At 39.2% G+C, this 24,177-nt stretch overlaps 1 protein-coding gene across 1 annotated transcript in view; it reads right to left on the bottom strand.

Moving 5' to 3' along the window:
- Nucleotides 1-4,979: 4,979 nt before the first annotated feature.
- HAO1 (hydroxyacid oxidase 1) overlaps nt 4,980-24,177 on the bottom strand; it is a 65,440-nt gene continuing 46,242 nt past the window's right edge. The window contains exons 5-8 of the mRNA XM_065892774.1: nt 14,478-14,569; nt 7,825-7,983; nt 7,640-7,709; nt 4,980-5,736 (exon numbers count right to left, since the gene is read on the bottom strand). Of these exons, the coding sequence (XP_065748846.1) occupies nt 5,666-5,736; nt 7,640-7,709; nt 7,825-7,983; nt 14,478-14,569 (392 nt within the window). The 3' untranslated portion in view covers nt 4,980-5,665. The remainder of the gene's footprint in view (nt 5,737-7,639; nt 7,710-7,824; nt 7,984-14,477; nt 14,570-24,177) is intronic.

Raw genomic sequence — 24,177 nt, 5'->3', positions numbered from 1 at the left:
GAAATAACAAATTACTCCAACCTCTTAAGTTTTAAATAATTTTCAAAATGCAATGAACAAAAACTTATATGCTATATTTCTTTTTGGATGATCATTTACCTTAATTTTAAGAATTCCTTCAATTTCTCTTTCCCCTCTACTAAATTCAAGTAACACTAAATTGAATATTTTACTTAAATGTAACATTTATTGTGTAGTTCCATTTCAGCAAAGCCATTTCTATCTATGTATCCAGCTGCTATTTATTATATATATATATATATATATATATATATATATATATATATATATATATATAGCAATGTCTGAAATGGTATTCATCTAATATAAATAATAATTATCTCTATGTGGTAAAATATGTGATTTTTTTTTACTCTGTTGAATTGCTTGAAATACTTAACATTTTCACAAAAAGTCAAAGTTTTGAAATAAGTAATATAAAAACAAAATACGTATTTGAACTTATCTCTCCTGATGATAATTATTATGAATAAGACTTTGAATCTCAACTTATAATTCACGATACATTCTCACATATTTCACCATGCTGTGTTCTCATTTCATGGCTGAGAATCTGAGGGTGCTAAGGTTAAATAATGTTTCACATGGCTAGTTACTCAGATCTTCAGGATCCTAACCCAGTGCTTTGGGGTGGGTTGGCTTTCAACTTCATTTAGTGAAGTTGGTAATAAAGCTTTAATATATAATGAAAAGCATATTGCTATAAACTAGTCCATCAATAAGAAGATCCCCATACTGTTAGACTCAGGAGTTTGACTATAATGGAAAACAAATCAGCTTTAAAGATAGATGATCTAACCAGAGGACACAGGTAGGAAAGTAAGCCAGAGTCTTTTCCCCAATGAGGCTGAATCAAATGAACAAACAAAATCAAATTTATTGCTCACTTGAATTCCAGCCCTTGTATTGACATTATTCAGGATAACACAATTCTTGGTTTTCAGAAGATCCTGGAAAATTTTCAGTTGAACCTATGCTCATTATCTAAAATGATATTCAGGAAAATATCAGTAGAAAAACAAACAGATAACTGGATAAAAATAAGCTTTCTTATTTCCCCCAAACAACTATTAGTGAGGAAATAAGATACTGATTGCTCAAGTTAGATTTGGATAAGGACAGGAAATTACATCTTTTTAAATAGATAAGATTTCCCATCACACAAACATATAATAATACCCTTCTGTCATTTGTGTTAACATTTGTATTACCTAAAATAAACTCTCAACCTGATGTTCTTCTATAACTGACATGTGACAGAGCACACATTGAAGACAATATAAGTTCAGAAAGCATCCTCTATCTTTATGTTATAAGAAAACTTCAGTCTTTCCTAAACAGACAAACTTTATTTTGTTGCTATGCAATGGACATGCAGTACAGTTCATCAGACAATGAATAAATTATGGATTTTACAATGAAAGATCTTTTCTCCTTATTTGAGAACAAGCCACCACTTCCTTTCATGCTATACTAATCCACCACAGCCCTCTAAAGCTGTTTCACAAATGTTAGTGTTTTGGCAAGATAAACGAATGAATAACACAGCAATGACATAGATGCAGTTTTCAAACTGCAGGATAAGAAGCATCCATACTACTTGATTTATTCCTACAGGCCTGGGATTCTGGGCTCCCCAAGCCTGGTGGAGACAAGGAAGTTTATTTCACACCCACGTTCTTCCACATAGCAGAATATAAGCAAGCTTAAACAAAAGCGATTCTGATTAATTCTGTTAGCAGGCACCCATTACTGCTACATATCTCAGTCATGATTCTGTGTAGGGGCATAAGAGTGATTTTAGCCATGAGGGAAAGATCTGTGAGGCCAAGATGTTACAAGAGTTGAGAACTTGTGCCTCATGCGCCATGCCCATGTTTAATATGACCCGCTCCATGTTTAGATTGTTAAATATTTGCCAGCCTTAAAATCTTCACATAACAATGTTGATGTCTAGCTTTTCTTGAAAAATCAGAAAATAACACTGAACTTGCATTTTCGCTAAAATCAGTGGGAATCAGCTTCCAGCAGAAAAAACAACCCAAACATGTAACAATAGGAGAATGAATCAATAAATTGTGGCATGTTCATGCATTGAATAAACAGAACTAATTACTGATATAATCAACATGAATGGACTTCACATACAAAACAAAAACAGTAGTACATATTGTATGATCCCACATATGAAGTTCAAGAACAGCCAGAACTAACCAATGGGGATGGAAGTTAACGTAAGTTTATTTCTGGTAGAGGGGGTCATTTGGGGATGATGGAGAAGCTCCAAATCTTGATCTGGGTGCTGATGGTCACATGAGTGTATGCATAAAATGTTTAAACCTCTGACAAATTTGAGCACTTAACACACATAAATGTAAGTACTTTGTGCCTCTATAAGAAATAAATTTCAACAAGAAGACTCAATTGGCTGAAGAAAAGGTGTCATCCATATGCAACAGCTGGCTCATTACATGATCTGCTTGGCAAATAGGAGTTGATGCTTCTTGCTCTAGACGAGACCAGTGGTTCTCAAAGTGTGTGTCTACAAGAGTGGTATCAGCCTCACCTGGGAGCATGTTAGAAATGCAGATTCCCAGGCCACACCCCAGACCTGCTGAATCAGAATCTATGACTGTGGCCCCAGCAATCTGTTTTAACAAGCCCTCCAGGTGATTATAATACACTCTCCAGCTTGAGAAGCACTTCTTTAGGGCACCATATACATAAAACACACAAGAAAAGTAGACTTGGCCTATATTAAACTATCTGTTCTCTATTATCCCCTCCCTCAACATATTTTAAGAAACACAGGAACAGAAAAATCAGTTGTCTTCCTCAAAGAACTTCTCCCAAGTTCAAGTGAGAAAATACCCAGCAAGGGATGTGCAACAAACACGCCCCCCTTTTTGTCTCAGACATCAGACAGATTTGGTTTTAACGTTGTTACAACTGGACTGGAGACACTCTCAAAACAATGTAAAAACAGCTTTATATCTTCCTGATTATGGAAACAACACACATCATGAAGCATTTAGTTGTATTATGACTCTGAAGAAAAAATGGATATCTACGTTCAAGGAGGTAGTGTGGAACTGGGGGTCATAAAAGTGTTTAGAAATTCACAAATTAAGACCATTCAGGGGCTTCCCTGGGGGCACAGTGGTTGAGAATCTGCCTGCCAATGCAGGGGACACGGGTTCGAGCCCTGGTCTGGGAAGATCACACATGCCATGGAGCAATTGGGCGTGTGAGCCACAATTACTGAGCCTGCGCGTCTGGAGCCTGTGCTCCGCAAAAAGAGGCCGCGATAGTGAGAGACCCACGCACCGCGATGAAGAGTGGCCCCCGCTTGCCACAACTAGAGAAAGCCCTCGCACAGAAACAAAGACCCAACACAGCCATAAATAAATAAATTTAGAAAAAAAAAAAGACCATTCATCATCATTCTCATAAGACTCACTTAAAATGCCATTGTGAAGATCTCCATTTGCTGAGAAAGCTATCAAGTTTTTAGCAGCCACAAACTATAATGTAGCCAAAGTGGACATTCTTTGCAAACAGCAAAGGCACTTCTGAATCAGTTGGTGGGATCAAAGAAATGCTTATTATAGACCTATTAACTGATCAATATTAATTGGAAAAGCACAAAACAATTACGTGATATGACAGTCATATTCTTTCTTAGTATTTGGAGGAAAATTTAACTCCTTTTTATCAGATAAAATGATTCTTTTTTTAACTTTTTTTTAATTTATTTTTAAATTTTTTATTGTATTTTATTTTTTATATTTTTGACCGTGCCATGCAGCATGTGGAATCTTAGTTCCCCAACCAAGGATCGAACCCGTGGCCCCTGCAGTGAAAGCATGGAATCTTAACCACTGGACCACCAGGGAAGTTGCTAAATGATTCTTCTTTATCAGACCTAGATATAAGTTCAAAAAGAAAGATATATGTTTGTGTCCATCATAGTATTTACAAATATCTTAGCATTTAAAGGAAAAGAGAGAAGGAGGGAAGAAAGGAGAAAGAGACAGACACAGAGAGAGAGACAAAGAGAGAGATCTGAGAATGATCAAACAGTATAATAAAACAAGAAGACATAATATCATGGTCATATTTCAAGGTAGTGATTCTCTCAATTGTTTCATTCAGTACTTCACACTAAATGAACAACCAGAGAGATGGTGAATAGACAATTTCAGACTCACCTTGGTTACCAAGTTTACCTATAATCTGTCAAATACCTGGTTGGGGAATAAATGTAAAAGTCACGTGACAAGGGCTTCCTGGACAGTTCGCCAATACAGTCACACAGGACTCCAGGCTCCAAAGGGGGCCTCAAGCGTAAGTTTAGTGTTCTGTTGTTGGCTTGAAATTCTTAATAATCTTATCTTTAAGTTTGCGTTTTATAATAAAGGATGATGGGACCATGGAACACGTGCTGGGGCCTGGGAGTCTAGAATCACACATTATCCCCACCCCCCACCCCCTCCACCCTACCACCCTGCCACCACCTCCCCACATTTCCTGAACGAGTCCTTGGCTGCTGGCTGAACCACCGGCCCAGTGGCAGTGCCGCCATCCACCCCCAGCAGGAGTTGGAACAGATCACAGGGTGGTGTTCAGGCACCAGTGAGGATCCCTGTGCCCAAGGAAACATGACATTAAATAGCAAAGAAAAGAGACCTTGACAGGTTAAGAGAAAAACTTTGAAAGAAAGGAAAAGGCCTTTTTCCTGCTTTTTTGAACAGGGGGCCCACATCTTCACTTGGCATGGCCCTCACAAAGCATGTAGCTGGCCTGGCACGTGACTGTGAGTGGAAAGAAGCAAATGAGTAAAGAAGAGGAACTAGGAGGTATAAGAGAATGAATGGGTATGCACAGGGAACAGAGAGGTAGTTCGGGCTCAGAGATTAAAATAGTTGAATTCCACTGTTACAAATTGACCCGGTATCTTCTTTTCAAAAAATGCTTTATTTCTCTCTGAATAAGAAGCAATCTATATCATAAAATACTCAGATATATTCTGTTACTAAAGCTGTGAATGGAAATCTACATTCAAAGAAGTAGAATAGCCCAGGGTGTTAAAAAGTATCTAGAAAAACCACAAATTACCACCAACTTATCCTAATTCTCTCAAGTGCTATCTCCTTAGTGTTGTGAATTCAAATCTCCTGTTTCTCCAGGCACATCCAGCCTTCTGAACCTGCGCTTAGATTTTAAGAACACAGTTTTAGGGATATCCACACACAATGCAGATTAATAAACAGGGAGATCATTATCTTTTTACCTCTGCACTAGCTACGTCCAATTTCACCCAAGGATATCTTTTGTTTTGTAGCACGTGAGGCTGCCAGGGGATGACGTTGTCTAAATCCATTTTCAATGTTTTCTTTTTAACAGTTAATATATTTCCAGGATGCAAGTCCATTTCTTTCTAAAAGGTTCCTAGGACACTCATTGAAAAGTCAAAAGCAATGAACTTAAAATAGCAAGGGATTGCTATTTTGTTGGAGAAGAACGACACCCTTTGTATCAAAGTGGGGAATTACAGACTGTGGTCACCCTCTGCACAGTGTCTCTTTGTCAAGTAATACACGCCAAAAAAAAAATAATACAGATGGGAAAATATTGTGCACTGTCAGATCTTGGAAACGGCCAAAAGATTTTTCCTCACCAATGTCTTGTCGATGACTTTCACATTCTGGCACCCTGAAAAAATAATGCATACATTTAATATGAAATGAATGCAATAATAATCAGGCAGGTAATCGTTTTCCCAAGGAATGTAAAACTTGACAAATGTAAGGTTTATGATTCAAGGTAAGCTTGCCAAATCTTATGTGGCATGAGACCATTTTTATTACCTAAACAGTCCTTAACACAAAATGACTGGCACATATTTTTATTAACACAAAGAGTATATTCTTTTCTGCCACATTTAATAGAGAGTCAGTGGCTGAAAGCTCTCTTTTAGGATATGTCTGTAGCAAATTAAAATGCAGAGTGAGGATTCAGAGAATGGCGTTCTTCTCACTGATGCTGTGTCCACACAGCCTCAGCTCAGGAGCGTGTAGACCACTGATCTCCAGAATTCTATCTGTGGGGACAATCTGAGTGAAACGAATCACAGTAAAGGAAGCCCTCATTACTTTCAAAAGTGGAGGAGGTGATAATTGACTCAAGGTGATTCTAGAGGTCCATTCTGAGTCAAATTCAGTCACTAGGAATAATGGTGATTATTTACTTGTTCGTTCCTTCAGCAAATACTTATATTTACATGCTATGCATGGCTCTAGACACTGGGGATACTGCAGTAAAGATAACAAAGATCCCTGCCTCAGGGTTCTTACTTCCAGAGAGGAAACAGAAAATACATAATGCATGTAATTAAAAAATTAATTATGTGATAGATTACCTATAGAAGGTGTTAGGTGTTATGGAAAAATAATGAAATAGTAACAGGGAAAAAAACTGGAAGTTGAGTGGGTGGAGGACAAATTGCCATTTTAAATATGGTGGTCTGGATGGGACACTGTGAGAAAGTAGGATGTAAATGAGACTTGAAGGACATGGGAGAGTTAGCCACGTAGATATCTGGGGAAAGAGCATCCAGGTAGGAGGCGCAGCCAAGGCCAAAGCCCTAAGGCTGAAATATGTCTGACATGGTCAAGGATAATCAAGGAAGCAAATGTGGCCTGGGTGGAATAAGCAAGAGTGAGAGTGGGAGGAGCTGAAGTCAGAGAGGTGACAGAGGTCAACCACATAAGACCTTGTAGACCATCGTAAAGACTTCAGCATTTACTCTGAATAAAATGAGAGCCATTGGAGGGTTCTGATCAGAAGAGTGATATGACCTGAGTTCATGTTTAAAAGGATAGCCCTGATGCTGTGATCAGAATAGACTGGGACAGAGATGGAAGCAACGATAGGCTGACCCGAAATTCCCTAGGAAAGAGAGACAACGATGGGAAGGATGCACAGGAAGACCATCACAATATCCAAGATGAAGAAAGATCATGAAGGCTCCAGACAGGCTGGTGGCAGAGGAGGTGGTGAATAGGTCTCTTTTACAGAAAGCACCTCTGTGGATGTGAGGGTATGAGAGACAAAAGGAGTCAAGAGTGACTTAAGATTTTTGATCTGAGCAACTGAGATAATAGTATTAACATGAACTGAGACTGGAGAGTTGGAAGGTAGAGCAGGTTTAAAGGGTAAAGTTAGCAGTTTAGTTTTGGACAGGTAGACTTTGAGATGCCCCTTAGACATCCAGATGGAGTTGTTGACTAGCCAGTTAGATTTCTTATTCATGTGTTAAGAGAGGAGGAAGGGTTCAATGTAGTGTTCACCCTTAAGGTACTAATAAGACTCACCAAAATATCCCTGAGAAGACTGTCAAAGGCTAAGTGACCACTCCAGACAGCACACACTGTGGAGTTCCTCTGTCCAGAGAGCACTCTGCGCTACAGCTGTGAGTATGCAGCCAACGTTAAATTGAATTACACTCCAAATGATTCCATCCTCTTCCCCTTCAAATTCACTTCTCTCCACCAAGGAGCCTGGCCTAAAGACACCCAGAAGAAAAGAAGTTGTAAATGAGAGTACCAAGCCTTACCACTCAGAGCCATGGCCAACCAGAATTCTTCCTTCAGTATCTCAAGGACATCATGAACGCCTTTCTCTCCCTAAGCAAATAGAAGACACAGATCTTTTGAGTAAGTCAGTCTGAATGGTTTCACAGATTTATTTCACAGTTGAGTCATCCTGTTTTATATATTTATTGCTTTGTCCTCTCATTACCTGCAGAGCCAAGCCCCAAATGATCGGTCTCCCCACAAACACAGCCTTGGCTCCCAGGGCCAGAGCTTTGAGAATGTCGGTCCCCTTCCGTACACCCCCATCCAGGAAGACTTCCACCTTCCCTTCCACAGCCTCCACAATTTCTGGCAGAACGTCAATCTGTGGAGACAAGAGGTCAGTAAAGTGATACTATGCATGCTGAATTGTTCTCCAATTCAACTTCCTCAGGCCACCAACCATCTGACAGGGCTTAGAGTGAAAGAGGCTAGGTTTAGAATCAACAGTAAAGCTATTCCCTCTTAAAATAAAAGAGGTGCAAATGCTAGTAACAAAAAACCAACTAAATTTGGAACTGAGTGACTTATTTTTCTATCAAAATCCAAGGGTTTTATTCTATTCCTGATATTCAAATTCAAATATCATGATCCAAAAAATATATAAACACAATTTAAAAGAACGTAATGATCTTAAAAGGCACAGAGCTGTTTTTTCATTAAACACATAAATATAAATGAATTATCTTGCTCATATAAATTATTCTTAACATTATTTACTCATTGAAAAATGAGGTGTTAAAATTCATACTCAGGTTGTGGTAGAAGAAATGGTATATAAAAATGCAAACACCACCAGTCACAGAAAATCTTAGTCTCTGATTTTCCCATCCGAAATACGGGAATATGTACAATAATGTAGCAAATATATATAATAATATAGCAAACATCCAACTGTACATTAGAGAATTCTCCCTGATAACATTTTTCTTGCCTTTAAGGAAAATGACCACATGAACCTTGAAGATCCTCATCTTGATTGGCAATTGATGATAGGCTCATATCAGCACTAGAGAATATAAGATCCTCATTGAGGTCGATCTGGTAGATTGCACTATTGTTCTTAATTCTTCACACCACTCTGAACCCACTTTTTCCAAGACCACTTGGCAGTGTTTTGTACTAAAAGAAACAGAGTGCACTTGCCACTACTCGACAGTGGCCTTAGCCTTGCAACCTACTTTGGCCAATGACACTTGAGCAGAGGTGGCAGAGTGCCGTTTCTGGGCATAGGCCTTAAGAGACCTCATGCATTTCAATTTTCTCCTGCACCTTGCATGGGAGGAGAATCCCCCAGGCAGTGCTTTCCCTTTAGTTAGACCCAGAGAAAATATTCAGCAAGCAGAGCTGCCCCATCCAAGCCCAGCTGGACCTGAAACTTGGAGCACAGCCATCTAACCAGTACCAAATCTAGATCGGCAGACCCCCAGTTGACACAAAGATTCATGGGAATAAAGACTCTGTTGATTTAAATCACTGAGTTTGTAATCTTTTGTTTTCTAGCTCATAAAGTTGGCTAATAGCCAACATTTTTAATAGCTAGTAACTGATACAATTGGCTACTTTGATGTGAATCTTTGCACTTGAGGGTGGAAACACTCCTCAAGGTGACCTGTAGATCAAAATCTGTAGAAATTATCCACTTTCATCCCCAAGTATTTAAATATAAAATTAAGTCCATACATTCAAGTGCAGTTTTTCTAGAAATAATTGTGCTGAAATCACTCAAAAGCTTTCCCACTTCTCCCCTAAAATTTTAGAGGCTCAACTTAAAGAGAGTTTTGTGTAAAATGTTGAAGACCAAACCTGACTACAGATTTGGAGGAAGTGAAGGCAACAGTTGGAACACGGCCCCTAAAACGTTTGGCAGGTAGTGTGATTTTCCCCTTTTCCTTTTGGCTTTTCTGCCTGGCCAAACATGCTTTGGATCCATTTACATACGTCCCTTTACCTATACATAGTCCTCTTTTTACAGTCAGGCAAGTTACATCAACATATAAATGCTACAGTTTCCAAGTGATGATGCAAGCTATAATTAAGCATATTTCCCCATTTGAAACCAAAACCAAAGAAAAATATTAGCTAGCTTGGGTTCAATACACATTTTCACAGTCACGCAAATCAAGTCTGTTTAGGATATTTCCAATGCCCAAACTAGCCTAAAAAATAAACTAATAAGGATACTTAAAATGTGAATCCTGGGTTATAAAATGAAGTCCAGATTGGTGTTTCCTATGTCCTTGGACAAGGATGTTCTATCCATAGCTGAGCATTTCTATCCTCCCTTTCTTCTTTCTGGAGCTGCAGTTTTACTGTGTATATATTATGCAGAATAATTCTGATCAGAGCAGATTAAATAAGTAAATGTAGTAGAAAAATCCACTATTTTATGACTGCTCTGTTTCCCTTTTTTTCAGCTTGCTACACATCTAAGAGACGATTCATTTCAGCTTTTCTTTCCTTAAAGGTTCTTTAGACAACTAATTTCAGGCTTATCTCCAGCAGAGTTAATCTACAGGAAAATATGGTAAGATTCCAATGTACTACTACTCACTCATCCATCCATTCATTGATTTTTTTTGACATCTTTATTGGAGTATAATTGCTTTACAATGGTGTATTATTTTCTGCTTTATAATGAAGTGAATCAGCTATACATATACGTATATCTCATTCATTGATTTATCAAACACTTTATTGATTACCTGGCAGATTCCAGGCATTATGCCAGGCAGTTTAAGGAATCCAAAATGAATCCCACAGGGATCTGACTCCCAAAGAGTCCCCCTCTTTCCTGTTCCTGCTCAAGGTACACATTTCCAGGTCCTCCCTGTCCCACAAAACTTCCACTCACAGGGGGCTTCCATCTTTCTACCTTCTTATAGCATCCAGTCCTATACTCTTGATTTCCAAACCAAAGCAGTTGAGCACAAACAAAAGCAGATAAAGCCAGAGGTGCTTTAGTTAACAGTGAAGGAGACAGATTCCAGGCCATTGCCCACAAGTCCTCCTCTGACTCTCTACCCATCACGCTTCACCAGGCAGCCCTGGCTGGGGGTGGGGGTGTAAGTTCTACTAAGCATGTTTAGAAAATCACTGGTCCATATAGGTCTGGCAATTGTTTGAAACTGTAAAAATGACTGCAACTATTTCCTTCCCTATCTCCATTTCCTTGCAACCTGACATTTCCACTCCTCCCATCATGAGGGAGAAATGGGGCCAGAAGAGTCTATTTCCTCACCCCTTGAATCTAAACTAGCCTTGTGACTTGCTTTCACCAATAGAACAAGAGAGAAGTGACAGTGTGCCTGTTCTAAGCCTAGAGCTCAAGAGGCTTTGCATATTTCCACTTGCTCTCTAGGAAACCAGGCCACCTAATGTGCTAGATGTGAGACGATGCAGAGTCATCCCTGCTGATGTCATCCTACACTAGTCTGCCCTAGTAGACCCAGCAATGGACCACATATGCATATGAGTGAGCCCAGCCAGGACCAGAAAAACCTCCCAGTGGATATCAGCTCAAATTGCCAACACACAAAGTCGTGACATGAATAAATGGCTGTTGGATTTTAGCCAGTAAATTTCAGAGTGGTTTGTTACACAGCAAAAGCTAACTGATATATCAAGTGTCCCTCAAAGGTAGAATTTCATGAATCCCTTTCAGAAGGAAAAATGAAAGATCTCATAGAATATGCCCAAGGACTCAACTTTAGAAACACTGATTTAACAACCCAAAGTTTATTTTCTGAAAAGGTTTTACAGTTGAGAATTTTCACTAGAAAAGAATGTCATATTTTTATGTTTAAGGTATTTTGGGTCCAGTTAGCATCAAAACAAAAATGAAAAAAGAATTCTCCTAGGGTTCAAAGACTCCAGAGAATCTGTCTTTAAACCCCAGTTTGAGATGTTCCAGTACTGTGGATTTTGGAAATTGATTTGCTTCTGCCATATCATTCTCTAATTACTCCAAGACAAGTCTTGGCCACATTATTACCTTCAGGGTAAGGATCTTAACATGAACTTATTTTTAAACTCTTTGCTGTAGCAGGGGTCTGGCAGTGGTTCTTGGTAGTGTTGCATTAAGATGGACTTAAGTCAAACTCCTGTTCTAGGACTCTTAGTGATAAGTATTTCTCCATACAAAGAAACTCTGTGATTTATAGAAATGTACAAATCATATAATCCAGATGTTCTATTTTTGCAACCAACACAACGTTATGAAGAGGCTCAGGCTGAAAAGTTTGAGCAACTTGCTCACCCAGCTCTCACCCCTCAGAGGAGGCAAGACAAGGACTTGAACCCAAAACTCTGGGTTCATTTCAATGCTCTGCCAGTGAAATCATGTTGCCTCTTTGGCTCTGAATTATGATGTCACAGAATGTGCAGGAGAGCAAGTCCTTCTGTGTATCTACTGAAAAGTTCTACACCACAGCATCCTCCAAGCCTTTTGCCACACACCTCAAAACCACCACACTGAGAGAAAAACACCTTCACTATAAACTCAATACTGTTTCACATTCTTCTCATTGTCATGCACCTTAAATTTGCTCTAAAGTAGGAGGCAAAACTCAAGCAAGCATCTCCTCTCATGCACACATCATGCAAAGGGGAGGGTAATTGTTTTTCTTAAAATAGTCTCTGAGACCACAACTCAAAAAACTCTTTTAGATAAGTTTCCATATCCCCTCAGCCAGAAGGAAATAAATCACACCATTTAGATATTTTCCCTTAAAATCTAGTTAGATTTGATTTCAGTAGCTTTAAATTTTATTTTTAGAAAACAAACTGAATTTGGCCTGCACACTAAGTCTACATCTTCACACAAAAGAGAGTCATAAATCAGCGGAAAAGCCTTGAACTGTGACCATCTTCTCCCTGCCCAAAAGAGCTCTTCACCCTCCACTGCAGGCAATGTTTAATATCACCTAAAAAGGTGGGTCTTTATAAGTAATGCTGAATTGGAAAGAGCTGACAACTTCCAATTTTATGATTTTAATTATTGACTGCGTGCAAAGACTTGATTCATTCCTATCATTAGCCCATTAGTGCTTCACAAAAAAGTCTGAGTGCAAATGCGTATACCCGATAGCCCCCGTCATCATTCAATCTGCCCTAACCTACACAGCATCCATGGCTTTAGCTAAATCAGCCTGTTAGTTTAATGCAACAGTAATCCACTACTACTTTACTAAATTATTTGAATAAATTCAAATATTCATCCCAATTAAAGCCATTCCCTATTAACTATGACTAAATGGTTCTGACAAAAGGGGGAAATGCATATGATGATCCAGCTCAGAAATGATGACCTAGGAAGTCCATCCACATTATTTTGTAGATACATATTTATTTAAGTTTTGTTACATGATGCTAGCTTACTTTGCCTATGATAGATAATTGAGATTATAGAACACTAAAGTTTAAAGGCACCAAAGAAGTAATCTAATTGATTTTTAAACTTTAAAAGATGAAAAAGCTGAAATTCAGAGGGGTTATTGAGTCCTTCTGCCCCATAGCAGGTCAGGCCCTTCTCTCTTTCCTTGGCTCTCATAATTATGTAGGTCACCTCATTGATCTTCCTGCCCCCTGTAATGCCACAGTCCAATTTGTGATACTCGTTGCTGCTAACTCAGGGCTTTGTTATTGCATATTCAATGACATAATATTAAAGGACCACCTCCCAGACCTCTCCTAGCAGGTGTATTTCCCAGGACTCCCGACTCCCACCAGGTAGTGCAAACAAAATGGATTCCTTGGTATTCCCCAAACACATCTCACTCTTTCCCATTCCACTTTTAGACTCACACTCGTAAAAACAGGGGTCCACATGAGAACAGAGCAGAGGTGAAAGGCAACTGCAATCCCATTGACTCATCTAAAAGAATCTTGGTCATGTTCCCACAAGTGGACAGCCTGTAAGGGGACCCCACCCCACTCCACCTACAGCTCCTGACCTCCATTCTAGATCACGGATCCATGAAATCCACCCCTAGATATGTGTCTGCCTCCATGACTTTTGATCCACTTCTGGGCCCACCAATCCTTGATCTTAAAATCAACCCCTGGTTGGACTCCTTGGCTCTTGGCCTTTTTGGAGCTAATTGCTCTCCTTTACAGTTTTAACTCCAACCCAAATCATTCCAGCCAGTTTAGTTTACTTTTATATCTGGATTCTGGACTCTTATTTGCCTAGCACAGTGTATACAGTGTATACAAAACATAGATTCACATTGGATCTCCTGGGTAGCTGTCAAAAATACCAGTGCCTCTGCCTCCCCTGGTCATGCAAGATTCTGATGGATGGATCTAGGGTGCAGCCTGGGAATTAGGATTCTTTACAGTTTCCCAGGTGATTCCAATATGCAGCCAAGGTAGTTCACAGCTCCAACAGAGTAGCTTGTTTGCAGCAGACATCTCCTCACCTGGACCACAGGATTTCTACCTCCTTTCTCCACCTGCCCTCACTCTGTAGTCCTTCAACTCCCACCTCCAGGAAACTCATGGCATAATATTTTCTTTCATACTCCAATTTATAATATACTTATTGGTATATTTATGAAAACAGGAATAATCCCTGCCTACTAATGGCTGGGTATTTAACACAGACTTTTATAAGTTTACAAATAAATAGACTGAATAGTGATCTAATTTAAGTAGTTACTTGCCACTAAACTTAAAATCTGAGCTCTTACCTATATTCATACATATTTTACCTTGAGTGTTCACACAAAAATATATACAGAAGGAAAGGCAGTCATAGAGATAGCCAAAAGTGGGATAGAAATGGGAATACCAGTTGAGGCATTTGCCAAAACTCACAGTGGCTGGCACCCCATCGAGCTGTCGACCCCCATGATTTGACACCAAGATCCCGTCCAAACCATGTTTAACTGCCTCCCTGGCATCATCACCTAGAAAGAGCAAGACAACCATTGTATGGAAAAGGCAACTTAATAAAGGCTTGAGTTCTGAGGCCAAAGCATCCCAGTCAAAGGGAGCCTGACCTCATACATACGTATCTTGCTTGGAAATTTTAACACAGAAATACACCCAAGGGTTAAATCTGGAATTATAGTGATGGCTTCTTTGGCCAAAAAAGGTTAACACTTAGAACAATTTAATGATAAAATAGAATTATCAATAGATAGAAAATTGACATGCAGTTAAAAATGTATTTATCCTGAAAAGTAAATACTCTTGCTAAGTAATTTTGTTGTTAACAAGATCATATTATTTAGCATTTAATATAAATATTCCTCTACAATTTAATAACATAAAAGAACATACAAGTAGCAAGCACTTTCAGTACAACAGGTGATGAACAAGTCTATTTCCAAAACATTCCTTAATATAAAGATATAACTTTAATAATTATTTTAAGTAATAGTGTTCTATAATTAAATGTATTTTCCCATTGAAATATACAAAAATGTAATATTAAAATTATATGCTATACCTCTAATCATGCTTCAAAATATATTGGTTTCTGAAAATATAATTTTAAATAATAGATTAACATTTTCTTAAATCAGTTTCCAACTTTTTTTATACTTTATATTTTAACTATTATTTTCAATATTCTCCCAATAAAAACCATTTTCTAACAGAATTACAAAAATAACACTGGTTCTCCAATTTAACACTCAAAGATAGTCCAAGGTTGTAGTGAAATCAGATTTTGGAAACTTAAGCAGATAGATACAGAATATTGTATATATTCATAAATTCAGCAATGGAGATCAAAGGCAAACCTGGCAAGAATAATAAAAAAAGATTGACAGGAGAATTTATAATTCTGGTTGTTTGAAAGTTTTATGCTAAATCACCATCTTCCAAACTGTGTTTCATGGCATACTGCTTTTTAAATGTTCCCATTTTTCAAAATAATGCTAGAAATATTTTTCTTCTAAAATTATAGGTACAGGGAAATGTTAAACCCATGTGGTATAGACTGAATATTTGTGTCCTTAAAAATTCACATGTTCTAGATTGGTCCAAGATAGCAGAGTAGAAGGATGTGCATTCACTCCCCCTTGCGAGAGGACCAGAGTCACAACTAACTGCTGAACAATCATTGACAAGAAGACACTGGAACTCACCAAAAAAATACTCCACATACAAGGACAAAGGAGAAGCCACAACAAGATGGTAGGAAGGGTGCAATCACAATAAAATCAAATCCCATAACTTCTGGGTGGTTGACTCACAAACATAAAAACAATTATACCATAGAAGTCCACCCACAGGAGTGAAGGTTCTGAGCCCCATGTCAGGCTTCCCAACCATGGGAGGAGGAATTCCCAGAGAAACAGGCTTTGAAGTTAACTGGGATTTGATGGTAGGACTTTGACAGGTCTGGGGGAAACAGAGACTCCACTTATGGAGGGCACACACAAAGTAGAGTGCACATCAGGTCACGGGGGGAAGGAACATTGATCCCATAGGAGACTGAATCAGACCTACCTGCTTGTATTGGAGGGTCTTCTGTAGAGGCAGGGGGCGGCTGTGGCTCACCACAGGGACATGGACACTGGAAGCAGAAGTACTGGGAAGCACTCCTTGGTGTGAGCCCTCCCAGAGTCCACCATTAGCCCCACCAAAGGGTCTGTAGGCTCCAGTACTGGGTCATCTCAGATTGAACAACCAACAGGAGGGAACTCAGCCCCACCCATTAGCAGACCAGCAGATTAAAGTTGTATTGAGCTCTGCACACAAGAGCAATGCCCAGCTGAACCCACCACCAGTCCCTTCCATCAGGAAGCTGGCACAAGCCACTTAGATAGCCTCATCCACTAGAGATCAGACAGCAGAAGCAAGAAGAACTACAGTCCTGCAGCCTGTGGAACAAAAACCACATTCACAGAAAGATAGACAAAATGAAAAGGCAGAGGACTATGTACCACATGAGGGAACAAGATAAAACTCCAGAAAAACAACTAAATGAAGTGGAGATAGGCAACCTTCCAGAAAAGAATTGAGAATAATGATAATGAAGGTGATCCAAAACCTTGGAAAAAGAATGGAGGCAAAGATTCAGAAGATGCCAGAAATGCTTAACAAAGACCTAGAAGAATTAAAGAACAAACAAACAGAGATGAACAATACAATAACTGAAATAAAAAAATACACTAGAAGGAATCAATAGCAGAATAACTGAAGTAGAAGAACGGATAAGTGGCCTGGAAGACAGAATCGTGGAATTCACTGCCATAGAACAGTATAAAGAAAAAAGAATGAAAAGAAATGAAGACAGCCTAAGAGACCTCTGGGACAGCATTAAACGAACCAACATTCACATTATAGGGGTCCCAGAAACAGAAGAGAGAGAGAAAGGACCCAAGAAAATATTTGAAGAGATTATAGTTGACAACTTCCATAACATGGGAAAGGAAATAGTCACCCAAGTCCAGGAGGTGTAGAGAGTCCCAGGCAGGGTAAACCCAAGGAGAAACACACTGAGACACAAAGTAATCAAATTGACAAAAATTAAAGACAAAGAAAAATTATTAAAAGCAACAAGTGAAAAATGACAAACAAAATACAAGGGAAGAGACTGAACAGGATGATGGCAGAAGAGTAAGACGCAGAGATCACCTTCCTCCCCACAGATACACAAGAACTACATCTACTTGTGGAACAACTCCTACAGAACACCTACTGAATGCTGGCAGAAGACCTCAGACCTCCCAAAAGGCAAGAAAGTCCCCACGTACCTGGGTAGGGCAAAAGAAAAAAGAATAAACAGAGACAAAAGGATAGGGATGGGACCTGCACCAGTGGGAGGAAGCCGTAAAGGAGGAGAGGTTTCCACACACTAGGAAGCACTTTTGTGGGCAGAGACTGCGGGTGGTGGAGGGGGAAAGTTTCGAAGCTGTGGAGGAGAGCACAGCAACAGGGCTGCAGAGCACAGCAACAGGGCTGCAGAGGGCAAAGCGGAGAGATTCCCACACAGAGGATCGGTGCTGACTGGCACTCACCATCCCGAGAGGCTTGTTTTCTCACCCGCTGGGGCAGGCGGGGCTGGGAGCTGAGGTTCTAGCTTCGGTCAGAGTGCAGGGAGAGGACTGGTGTTGGCAGCATGAACACAGCCTGCAGAGGATTAGTGCACCACGGGTAGCGGGGAGGGAGTCCGGGGAAAAGTCCTGACCTGCTGAAGAGGCAAGAGACTTTTTCTTCCCTCTTTGTTTCCTGGTGTGCGAGAAGAGGGGATTAAGAGTGCTGCTTAAAGGAGCTCCAGAGACGGGCGCGAGCCACGGCTAACAGCCACAGAGACGGGCATGAGACGCTAAGGCTGCTGCTGTGGCCACCAAGAAGCCAGTGTACGAGCACAGGTCAATATCCACACCCCGCTTCCAGGGAGCCTGTGCAGCCCACCACTGCCAGGGTCCTGGGATTCAGGGACAACTTCCACGGGAGAACGCATGGCACCCCTCAGGCTGGTGCAATGTCCTGCCGGCCTCTGTCACCACAGGCTCGCCCTGTACTCCATACCACTCAATCCCCCTGGCATGAGTGAGCCAGAGCTCCCGAAGCAGCTGCTCCTCTAACCCCGTCCTCTCTGAGCAAAGAACAGAGACTCTCCAGCGACCTACATGCAGAGGCGGGGCCAAATCCAAAACTGAGCCCTGGGAACTGTGAGAACAAAGAAGAGAAAGAGAAATCTCTCCCAGCAGCCCCAGAAGCAGCGGATTAAATCTCCACAATCAACTTGATGTACCCTGCATCTGTGGAATACATGAATAGACAGTGAATCATCCCAAATTGAAGAGGTAGACTTTGAGAGCAAGATTTATTATTTTTTCCCCTTTTCGTCTTTTTGTGAGTGTGTATGTGTAGGCTTCTGTGTGAGATTTTGTATGTATAGCTTTGCTTCCACCATTTGTCTTAGGGTTATATTCGTCCGTTTTTTTGTTTGTTTGTTTGTTTTGTTTTTTGGGGTTTTTAAAATATTTTTTCTAAATAATTATTCTTTAATTATTTTATTTTATTTTATCTTACTTTATTTTATATTATTTTATCTCTTTCTTTCTGTCTTTCTTCCTTCCCATCTTCCTTCCTTCCTCCCTCCCTCCCTCCCTCCTTTCTTTCTTTCTTTCTTTCTTTCTTTATTTCTGCTTTTTCTTCCTTTTCTTCTGAGCCATGTGGATGAAAGTCTCTTGGTGCTGCAGCCAGGAGTCAGTGCTGTGCCTCTGAGGTGGGAGAGCCAACTTCAGGAACTGGTCCACAAGAGACCTCCCAGGTCCACATAATATCAAACGGTGAAAATCTCCCAGAGATCTCCATCTCAACATCAGCTCCCAGCTTCACTCCACGAAGAGCAAGCTACAATGCTGGACACCCTATGGCAAACAACTAGCAAGACAGGAACACAACCCCACCTATTAGCAGAGAGGCTGCCTAAAATCCTAATAAGCCCACAGACACCCCAAAACACACCACTGGATGTGGAACTGCCCACCAGAAAGACAAGATCTAGCCTCATCCACCAGAATACAGGCACTAGTTCTCCCCACCAGGAAGCCTACACAACCCACTAAACCAACTTTAGCCACTGGGGACAGACACCAAAAACAATGGGAACTATGGACCTGTAGCCTGCAAAATGGAGACCCAAAACACAGTTAGATAAGCCAAATTAGAAGACAGAAAAACACACAGCAGATGAAGGAGCAAGATAAAAACCTACCAGCCCTAAGAAATGAAGAGGAAATAGGCAGTCTACCTGAAAAAGAATTCAGAATAATGATAGTAAAGATGATCCAAAATCTTGGAAATAGAATAGACAAAATGCAAGAAACATTTAACAAGGAACTAGAAGAACTAAAGATGAAACAAGCAATGATGAAAAACACAATAAATGAAATTAAAAATACTCTAGATGGGACCAATAGCAGAAGAACTGAGGCAGAAGAATGGATAAGTGACCTGGAAGATAAAATAGTGGAAATAACTACTGCAGAGCAGAATAAAGAATGAAAAGAACTGAGGACAGTCTCACAAACCTCTGGGACAACATTAAATGCACCAACATTCGAATTATAGGGGTTCCAGAAGAAGAAGAGAAAAAGAAAGGTACTGAGAAAATATTTGAAGAGATTATAGTTGAAAACTTCCCTAATACGGGAATGGAAATAGTTAATCAAGTCCAGGAAGCACGGCGAGTCCCATAGAGGACAAATCCAAGGAGAAATACACCAAGACACATATTAATCAAACTGTAAAAAATTAAATACTAAGAAAACATATTGAAAGCAGCAAGGGAAAAACAACAAATAACACACAAGGGAATGCCCATAAGGTTAACAGCTGATCTTTCAGCAGAAACTCTGTAAGCCAGAAGGGACTGGCAGGACATATTTAAACTATGAAGGAGAAAAACCTACAACCAAGATTACTCTACCCAGCATGGATCTCATTCAGATTTGATGGAGAAATTGAAACCTTTACAGACAACAAAAGCTGAGAGAGTTCAGCACCAACAAACCAGCTTTACAACAAATGATAAAGGAACTTCTCTAGGCAAGAAACACAAGAGAAGGAAAAGACCTACAATAGCAAACCCAATACAATTAGGAAAATGGGAATAGGAACATACATATCGATAATTACCTTAAATGTAAATGGACTAAATGATCCCACCAAAAGACACAGACTGGCTAAATGGAAACAAAAACAAGACCCATATATATGCTGTCTACAAGAGACCCACTTCAGACCCAGAGACAACTACAGACTGAAAGTAAAGGGATGGAAAAAGATATTCCATGCAAGTGGAAACCAAAAGAAAGCTGTAGTAGCAATTCTCATATCAGACAAAATATACTTTAAAATAAAGACTATTAGAAGTGACAAAGAAGGACACTACATAATGATCAAGGGATTGATCTAAGAAGAAGATATAACAATTGTAAATGTTTATGTACCCAATATAGGAGCACCTCAATACATAAGGCAAATACTAACAGCCATAAAAGGGGAAATTGACAGTAACACATTCATAGTAGGGGACTTTATCACCTCACTTTCACCATTGGACATATCATCCAAAATGAAAAGAAATAAGGAAACACAAGCTTTAAATGATACATTAAAAAAAGATGGACTTAATTGATATTTATAGGACATTCCATCCAAAAACAACAGAATACACATTTCTCTCAAGTGCTCATGGAACATTCTCCAGGATAGATCATATCTTGGGTCGCAAATCAAGCCTTGGTAAATTCAAGAAAATTGAAATTGTATCAAGTATCTTTTCCGACCACAATGCTTTGAGACTAGATATCAATTACAGGAAGAGATCTGCAAAAAATACAAACACATGGAGGCTAAACAATACACTACTTAATAACGAAGTGATAACTGAAGAAATCAAAGAGGAAATAAAAAAAACCTAGAAACAAATGACAATGGAGACACAATGACCCAAAATCTATGAGATGCAGCAAAAGCAGTTCTAAGAGGGAAGTTTATAGCAATACAATCCTACCTTAAGAAGCAGGAAACATCTTGAATAAACAACCTAACCTTGCACCTAAAGCAATTAGAGAAAGAAGAACAAAAAAAAAACCCAAAGTTAGCAGAAGGAAAGAAATCATAAAAATCAGATCAGAAATAGATGAAAAAGAAATGAAGGAAATGATAGAAAAGATCAATAAAACTAAAAGCTGGTTCTTTGAGAAGATAAACAAAATTGATAAACCATTAGCCAGACTCATCAAGAAAAAAAGGGAGAAGACTCAAATCAATAGAATTAGAAACGAAAAAGGGGAAGTAAAAACTGATACTGCAGAAATACAAAGGATCACGAGAGACTACTACAAGCAACTTTATGCCAATAAAATGGACAACCTGGAAGAAATGGACAAATTCTTAGAAACGTACAACTTGCTAAGACTGAATCAGGAAGAAATAGAAAATATGAACAGACCAATCACAAGCACTGAAATTGAAACTGTGATTAACTATCTTCCAACATACAGAAGCCCAGGACCAGATGGCTTCCTAGGCGAATTCTATCAAACATTTAGAGAAGAAGTAACACCTATCCTCAAATTCTTCCAAAATATAGCAGAGGCAGGAACACTCCCAAACTCATTCTATGAGGCCACCATCACCTTGATACCAAAACCAGACAAGGATGTCACAAAGAAAGAAAACTACAGGCCAATATCACTGATGAACATAGATGCAAAAATCGTCAACAAAATACGAGCAAAAAGAATCCAACAGCACATTAAACGGATCATACAACATGATCAAGTGGGATTTATTCCAGGAATGCAAAGATTCTTCAATATATACAAATCAATCAACGTGACACACCATATTAACAAACTGAAGGAGAAGAACCATATGATCATCTCAATAGATGCAGAAAAAGCTTTCGACAAAATTCAACACCCATTTATGAGAAAAACCCTGCAGAAAGTAGGCACGTAGGGAACTTTCCTCAGCATAATAAAGGCCATATATGACAAACCGAAAGCCAGCATCATCCTCAATGGTGAAAAACTGAAAGCATTTCCACTAAGATCAGGAAAAAGACAAGGTTGCCCATTGTCACCACTCTTATTCAACATAGTTTTGGAAGTTTTAGCCACAGCAATCAGAGAAGAAAAGGAAATAACAGGAATCCAAATCAGAAAAGAAGAAGTAAAGCTATCACTGTTTGCAGATGTCATGATACTATACAAAGAGAATCCTAAAGATGCTACCAGAAAACTACTAGAGCTAATCAATAAATTAAGTAAAGTAGCAGGATACAAAATTAATGCACAGAAATCTCTGGCATTCCTATGCATTAATGATGAAAAATGTGAAATCAAGAAAACACTCCCATTTACCATTGCAACAAAAAGAATAAAATATCTAGGAATAAACTTACCTAAGGAGACAAAAGACCTGTATGCAGAAAATTATAAGCCACTGATGAAAAAATTAAAGATGATACGAATAGATGGAGATATATAACATGTTCTTGGATTGGAAGAAACAACACTGTGAAAATGACTCTACTACCCAAAGCAATCTACAGATTCAATGAAATCCCTATCAAACTACCACTGGCATTTTTCACAGAACTAGAACGAAAATTTCACAATTTGTAGGGAAACACAAAAGACCCCGAATAGCCAAAGCAACCTTGGGAACGAAAAACAGAGCTGGAAGAATAAGGCTTCCTGACTTCAGATTATACTACAAAGCTACAGTAATCATGACAGTGTGGTACTGGCACAAAAACAGAAAGATAGATCAATGGAACAGGATAGAAAGCCCAGAGATAAACCCACACACATATGGTCACCTTATCTTTGATAAAGGAGGCAGGAATGTGCAGTGGAGAAAGGACAGCCTCTTCAATAAGTGGTGCTGGGAAAACTGGACTGCTACATTTTAAAGTATGAGATGAGATCACTCCCTAACACCATACACCAAAATAACCTCAAAATGGATTAAAGACCTAAATGTAAGGCCAGAATCTATCAAACTCTTAGAGGAAAACATAGGCAGAACACTCCAGGACATAAATCACAGCAAGATCCTTTTTGACCCTCCTCCTAGAGAAATGGAAATGAAAACAAAAATAAACAGTTGGGACCTAATGAAACTTCAAACCTTTTGCACAGCAAAGGAAGCCATAAACAAGACAAAAAGACAACCCTCAGATTGGGAGAAAATATTTGCAAATGAAGCAACTGACAAAGGATTAATCTCCAAAATTTACAAGCAGCTCATGCAGCTCAATAACAAAAAAACAAATAACCTAAGCCAAAAATGGGCAGAAGACCTAAATAGACATTTCTCCAAAGAAGATATACAGATTGCCAACAAACACATGAAAGAATGCTCAACATCATTCATCATTAGAGAAATGCAAATCAAAACCACAGTGAGATATCATCTCACACCAGTCAGAATGGCCATCATCAAAACATCTAGGAACAATAAATGCTGGGCAGGTGTGGAGAAAAGGGAACACTCTTGCACTGCTGGTGGGAATGTGCATTGGTACAGTCACTGTGGAGAACAGTATGGAGTTTCCTTAAAAAACTACAAATAGAACTACCATATGATCCAGCAATCCCACTACTGGGCATATACCCTGAGAAAACCATAATTCAAAAAGTGTCATGTTCCAAAATATTCAATGCAGCTCTATTTACAGTAGCCTGGAGATGGAAACAGCCTAAGTGTCCATCATCAGATGAATGGATAAAGAAGATGTGGAACATATATGCAATGTAATATTACTCAGCCATAAAAAGAAACGAAATTGAGCTATTTGTAATGAGGTGGATGGACCTAGAGTCTTTCATACAGAGTGAAGTAAGTCAGAAAGAGAAAGTGAAATACCGTATGCTAACACATATATATGCAATTTAAGGAAAAAAATGCCATGAAGAACCTTGAGGTAAGACAGAAGTAAATACAAAGATCTACTAGAGAATGGATTTGAGGATATTGGGAGGGCGAAGGGTAAGCTGTGACAAAGCGAGAGAGTGGCATGGACACATAT

This window comes from Phocoena phocoena, chromosome 15 (assembly GCF_963924675.1).
Source record: "Phocoena phocoena chromosome 15, mPhoPho1.1, whole genome shotgun sequence".
Taxonomy (NCBI): Eukaryota; Metazoa; Chordata; class Mammalia; order Artiodactyla; family Phocoenidae; genus Phocoena; species Phocoena phocoena.
The sequence above is the reverse complement of the archived record's forward strand: the minus strand, read 5'-3'. Positions and strand labels throughout refer to the sequence as shown.